Here is a 6,891-nt window from a genome sequence, read left to right as displayed (position 1 = left end):
ATCAAAAAGAGAGGGTGAGAGAGAGATGACTTAGCGCTGAACAGTAAAATTGTGTAACCATTATTCATAAAAAAAAAAACCTATTTATAGAGATGAGTCATTATAAAATTATACAAGGTCCATTGATATGGCAGAGGCAGTCATTATAATATTGCCCCCGAGTCGCATGGATGTGGCCGGGCGGCCATTGGGTCGGGCGGCTATATCAAGCTGGGAGGTAGCGAGGTGTCTTGCTGAGGGTTCACGCAGCCGCTCCGGAACTGAAGGAAGTATTTTCACGCCCTTGGTTTATCCGGGCTTGATGGAGCTACGTTCATCTGATTGGATCTGGCAGAGGGATTCCTCAATAGATAATCTACCTTTTATCCATTGAGCTGTGCTATTTTCCGATATGGGGTTTGGCCGGCTGAGTTTGTGGTCCTGGACCATCCTTGGTAATTCCAGCAGCTACACCATCACTTTCGCCATCAACACGTGTATTTGCGATTCAAGCTAACACAATTTTGATGTACACTATTGTTGAACAGACAAGCATGTATCATTATGAAGCCTATTTTGCAGAATTCTTTAATTACGATGAAACTTTACATCTAAGATAAAGATCTGAAAAATACTCAAACATGTAAACCATGCTAGGCACAGGCAAATGTAGACCTTGATGATATATACTCTAAATCAGAATCAAAATGCATTTTTTACAGTGGGCCATCTCGATGATGAAGTTAAGATCTACAATTATTTCTTCATACTTTACGGTAAACTAGAGCCTTGGGACTTTGTACAGAGAAATGTATACAGTGGCTGTTTTGTTGCTGATCAGAATCCTTGATGTACCTTGAATTTGCTGATTGCTTTCTATTCTCCTATCCGAGTTTGAGGACAAAATATAAGATCACGGTCTAAGCATTCTTGGGCTTGAATTTGAGGACATCCATGATGCGATAACATCTACTAGATTTTCAATATCCTTTGAAATCTGAGTGCGAAGGATCCTTGAATTTGGACCCAATGTATTGCTAACTTCTTTTGCCACCGATTCCCATGGCGTCCCAGCAGTTAGATTTGCCAGAAGCTCGCCTCCACGGTTTACAACATCAGCCATTGCAGGAGGAACATCAGGAAGGACCTATTAATATGACAAAGTCACCAGAAAATATAAAATATAAAATAAAAATAAAAGATAGGTGGATACATAGAAATTGAGCGGTATGTATGTAGATCTTCCAAATAAAAAAAGAAAGATTTACATGCATCCCATTCAGTTCTTATGTATTTACATATCTAACAGCTAAACTTTAATTTTCACGTGTCATCTTACATAAACATAAAAATGTGCATTTCACTTTTAAAAATATTTACATATCTAACAACTAAACTTTAATTTTCACGTGTCATCTTACATAAGCATAAAAATGTGTATTTCACTTTTAAAAGTTAAAATAATGGTATTTTTGATATGATAGGAGTGATTTAAGTGGTACAAATGCAAAAAGGTAAAGTTTAGGTGTCAGATATGTAAATACATAGGAATTGTGTGGTATGTACGTAAATGCCCCATATAAAAAATAGTGCTTACAGATTAAGATTATCTATGAAACTTTTACCTGTTGCAGTGGAAGACCATGGTCTCCTGGCAATGAACGGATTGACAAGTCCAGTTGAGAACTTATAGCAGATTCACTGCTTAACAATTTAGCTAGCATCGGAGTTTCGTCAATCGTATCATCCTTAAACTGTATTAGTAGATTCCTTGAAACTCCATAGTAATTTTTTATCTGCAAAATTTGACCTTGTCATAATTCAGAGTATACTAAGCTCACCTTTTGATATATTATAAGCTAGATACTGTTATCCAAGTTGGTTTGAGCAAAAACGAATTAAGAACAATGAAAAAAAGGAATGTTCGGCGAAGATCATGTTTTAGGATTCAAATCCTAGTCAGAGCATTTTGAGCAGTTCTACTACTCCAAAAAATAAAAGAAAAGGAAAGTAAGAAATGACAACTCATATCATTATTCTTGTGTCATCCATCTATTAAGAACATCTAAAATTTATTTTGAGTTTTTTAAAAATAGGTCAGACTTCTTTTTTAAAATGAATAAGAGAAACTAATGAAAAATACACCAAACAAATATATTTTTAAAAAACAAAATAAGAAAATAAAAAATAAAAAATAAAAAAGATCCCAAATGACACCAAATTAATTATAATTTTATGTTGTGGCATCACAACAATACTCCCCTCTAACAACAACCTTGGCCACAAAGACAGGCTTCTGAGATAGTTGAATGAAGGCGGCAGGCATCCATCTAACCATAATTTCTCAATCGCATCCTTTTTGTGTGCTAGAGCAAAAGGGAAATTACAAAATAAAATATTGATCGCTAGGCATTTGAGGAATACTTGGAATCCATCCCTTGCTGCACAGAAATGTGGTGGTCGTTTGATTGACTGCAATTCCATATAATCAATCTTGCACTATGATATAGCAGTACTACCTTTTGCTCATTCACATCCTCTTCAAGTTCTTCGGCAAATGGATTTGCAATTTTGTGATCTACATTTTGTACAGGTTGATCTCTAGGATAAGGTTCTCACAAGGAGAGTAAAAAAGTTATAGCATATTTTGTTTGAAAGTATTCCAAGAACTCAGATATTTGTTCAAGGACATCCAGTCTAGTAACACGATGTCAGACTATCAGAACAAACAAAAAAGATTGTAAAATGCTGCAATTCTAACATGGCGTAGTACAAAATGAAATAATAAATAAAAACTACTTGAAAAGCAATTCTAGTGATTTTTCTTCATTGAAATAAGGGATGCCTATTTCAAGGACTTCTGAATGATTATGAAGTATTATTATAGAAGAATCGTGTTCCACAAACGTGCTTGAATTGATCATCGATCTCTCTTTCATCATTGACTTAGGATGTAATTGTTGTTCCAATTTGATCTCTATCTGAATTAGACAGTAGGGGATGTACCGTTCTAGGACACCTGAAAAGTGTCTGACAATATAAGAAAGTGATAGACAAGTTGTAGGGTGGGTAACAAGCAGGAGAAAACAGTGGCAGGACAACAGGCTGACAATGAAATGCAACATGTTATTCTGCTGTAAAAAGCAGCTTTCTCCTGCCAAACAGCAGTAGACAGCGAGTTCGACGGTGAAGAAGGCCTTCAGAAATCTGGGAGAGATCATCACCTCGATTCTCAGGTCACGGACATGCCACCTGAAAGAAATCTAAGAATACAACTCTCCGATGAAGAAAATAGGAGAAAACATCTCCAATTAATTTAAGTAAAGCCAAAAGTCCACAAAAGTAGAAAAATAACAGCACATAAATAGCTCTTCTACATAAATAAATCTAATTTTAATTAAGGTAATATTAAAATACTAATAAAAAGAGTTCCACATGGCTAGAATAGCCAAGGGGATGGAGAAAAGTATGTTTCAGACTCTAGCAAAGTTGTGAGATGATGCTCAGCTTCGATCCCACGGTCGGGTTCACAGAAAGCAAAAGGCTTCCACTTCATTCTCGCCGGCTAGGAGAGGTGGTTCACAGAAAGCAAAAGGCTTCCACTTCATTCTCCCGGCTGGGAGAGGTTTCTTCTTCTTCTTCTTCTTCTCTGGAAGGACCTGGATCCCACTGTCGGATGTTCTTTCTAACAAAACAGATAAGGAGATTCCAAAAGTTGTGGTTTACCATTCCTATCTGGCCCTCTGTCCGTGTGTGTGCTATTGAACTAAATTAGAACTTGATCCCAAACTTACTCCAAAGTATCTTCTAGAAATCGCTAATAATTTTCTCATCTTTGTAGAGACTATTAATATGTAGGACCACTCTCAATAGTGGAAACATAGGAAGTAGGTTGTAGGTCAGAATCATAAAATCCATTTAGCTAGGGATGCCATGTGTCTGATATTAGGTCCTTGGACTCACTGTCATCTAGAACAATCAATGGTAATCCTAGTGATGCTTCTCTCACAAGCTCATTCTGAAGTAACCATCAGATTACTAGCATCTCTCTCTTATCAACTAGAAATTCACACTCCTTACATCCTCACAATGGTAATCCTAGTGATGCTTCTCTCACAAGCTCATCTTATCAACTAGAAACTCACACTCCTTGCATCCTCACGTTCTTTAGTGTCTTTCGTGTCACTGTTTAAATTTTCCAACGCTTCCTGCTCCATGAATGTGATCGTCCGCCTATTTGTAAAATCTAATGCAATGCGCCCAAAAGTATGACACTTGAACACTTTCTGGTCGGGTGGATTTGGGAGTGTTTGTGGGCTCCATCTTTTCTCTAATTTGGATTAGTTTTTTCCAGAGTGCTCCACTGGGTGTACCTTGCTGCCTGATCCGATGGTTATAACTAGTTGGAAGGGTGGTGTGGATCTGACATTGTTGTGTTGTCTCTCCACCTTCAGAGCTAGGGTTTGGATATCCTGTAACATACAATAGGGTTGTAATTGAACCATTTTGCCAACAGAAGGACTAAATACCCTAAAATAACGAGCTATGATCTTATCATTGAACTCCACTAGCTCACACTTCAATACAAGTTGTTCGAATTCAATGGAGTACTCCTCTATTGAGAGACCTTGCCATTGTAATTATGAAGTTTGAAAAATATTTCGGGTCTATTGTTGAAAGTGATGGTGATATTGATGGGGATGTTATTAGTAGAATTCAAGTTGGTTGGTTGAAGTGGAGGAATGCTTCGGGCCTATTGTGTGATAGAAATGTAACGCTTAGACTCAAAAGAAAATTTTATAAGATGGTGGTGAGACTTGCAATGCTCCATGGCGCTAAATATTGACCTTTAAAAGAGAAGCATAAAACTAAGTTAAGTGTTGTTGAGATGAGAATGATTAGGTGGATGAGTGGCTTTACACTTAGAGACAAAATGCGAAATGAATATATCTATGATAGGGTTAGTGTAGCTCGAGTGACGGACAAAACTAAAGAGACCCATCATAGATCGTTTGGTCACATTAAACGTCGGCCATCTGATGATCCTATTAAAAGAGTAGATATTTTAGATTCGACTTGTGTTAAGAAAGGCAGAGGTAGACCTAGAATGACTTGGGCATATTATATAAAAAATGATCTTAATTTATTAGAATTAATGAAAATATAACACTATAAAACGCAATGGGGGAAAAAAGATTCATGTAGCCGACCTCAGTTAGTGGGATAAAGATTTTCTTTTTGTTTTTGTATTAACCAAATCATAAGAAATCATCGAAGTATGTTGAAATTCATAATGACAAGAGATTGAGATAGATAATATCTGAAATTTATAATTTATATAATATCGAGCAAAAAGAGATGTTTTATTACAGAATAAAAACCTAATGGTTTATAGTTTGTGCTCCAAAATACATAAACATCACCAAAACAAATACAACGACAATAACAATAAAAACAATGTTACAATTACAAAATCAAATAAAAGTAAAGTCTTCACAAGAAACTCCAACTCTTTGACACCATTTTTCACGGTATCATCAAATGCATATATCTTTTCGTCAACTGGCTCCTCTATTGTATCCCTAGGTTCATCAAACCACAAGAAATATTTGCAATCTCTGTCCGTTAAATTTTTTTGACATTTGTAAAATTTTCTTCTTGCATTGTCGCTTCTCTGAGTTATGAAAACAACGTATAATAGATTGTAATCACAAAAAACCCACCGATGTTTGATCCCCCTAAAGGTTGTCGAATTGCTTGAGCTCATGTTCGATAATGTAATCATATACATAAAAACAAGAGAAATTTACAGATATAGCACAGAATTCTTATGTACTAAATAGCTACCAAAATACAAACATTGTCATTCCCATTAGCAAACAACACAATATATTCCCTATTTGCAAAAAAATCCAGATCAGAAATGAATAACCTTCCTTGCAAACAGAAAAATTTTTTTTGTTCTAAATAGAAAAAGAAGAGGCACATGCACATAAAATGACCAACCAATCTCCAGAGCTCCCAACAAATATATTTCAATTTTTCGAATTCAAATGAGTAGTATGTGTCTGAATGTCCGAAAGAATCTCCAAATTTGCATGAAAAACAAAGGTCATCCAAGGGAATCAAAACAAAAGCCAACAAACAAATACATAAAACAAAACCAAGATAATCACAAAAAAAACAAAAAAAACAAAACACAACTAAAACTAGGGCAACAACAAAGAAGTACAAGAAGAAACACAAAAAGAAAATGAAAATTAGCTCAGTGATTATCTAATGAAAAAGGTATTAAAATACCTTCTAAATACTATAAATATTTAGCACCAAAAATATTTACAAGTATGGTTGAATTTTAATGCAATAGCTGGAGAACATCATAGCTCAACCGACAACCCGACCAAAAGGGAAAGATCAATGGAAATGTCACGACCCGACCCAAGGCTTGGAATTAATCAAGGAAGAAACAAACGGTTGGACGGTGTGAATTAAATTTTCTATATTCGTCTAAAATTTAACAGATGAAAGAGCTACTAAGAAAATTAACTTAAAGCATTAAAATTAATTTTACCTTATTACTAGTTGTACACGTGTTCTGTAAATGTTTCCTCGTCTATCTTTCATCTTTTAATCACTTAAAATTTATTTGAAAAGTTAGTTTAAATATAACAGTTAGCTAAACAAGCAAGTACTCATATTTTTAAACCATAGTAATACAAAAGAAAAGAAGACAATATGCATGTCAATCAAGCTTTTAATAAATCATTAAAAACATTTAATGTCATTCAAAGATCCTTACAATATCAATAGCATATTATATTATTATATATTTGTACAACCGTCATAGGAGATACCGTCTAAAAATTATAGAACTTAAGGTACTTGAATATCAATATCCTTTTTCATTTACGT

The 6,891-nt window shown here is 35.0% G+C and overlaps 1 protein-coding gene across 1 annotated transcript in view; it reads right to left on the bottom strand.

Annotated features, from left to right (window-relative positions):
• Positions 1-572: 572 nt before the first annotated feature.
• The window catches only part of LOC110032294, a 54,406-nt gene continuing 48,087 nt past the window's right edge, over positions 573-6,891 (bottom strand). The window contains exons 9-10 of the mRNA XM_020735874.1: positions 1,605-1,775; positions 573-1,126 (exon numbers count right to left, since the gene is read on the bottom strand). Of these exons, the coding sequence (XP_020591533.1) occupies positions 893-1,126; positions 1,605-1,775 (405 nt within the window). The 3' untranslated portion in view covers positions 573-892. The remainder of the gene's footprint in view (positions 1,127-1,604; positions 1,776-6,891) is intronic.

This window comes from Phalaenopsis equestris, unplaced genomic scaffold (assembly GCF_001263595.1).
Source record: "Phalaenopsis equestris unplaced genomic scaffold, ASM126359v1 Scaffold000910, whole genome shotgun sequence".
In the NCBI taxonomy this organism is placed as follows: domain Eukaryota; kingdom Viridiplantae; phylum Streptophyta; class Magnoliopsida; order Asparagales; family Orchidaceae; genus Phalaenopsis; species Phalaenopsis equestris.
This window is presented reverse-complemented; position numbering and strand designations above follow the sequence as displayed.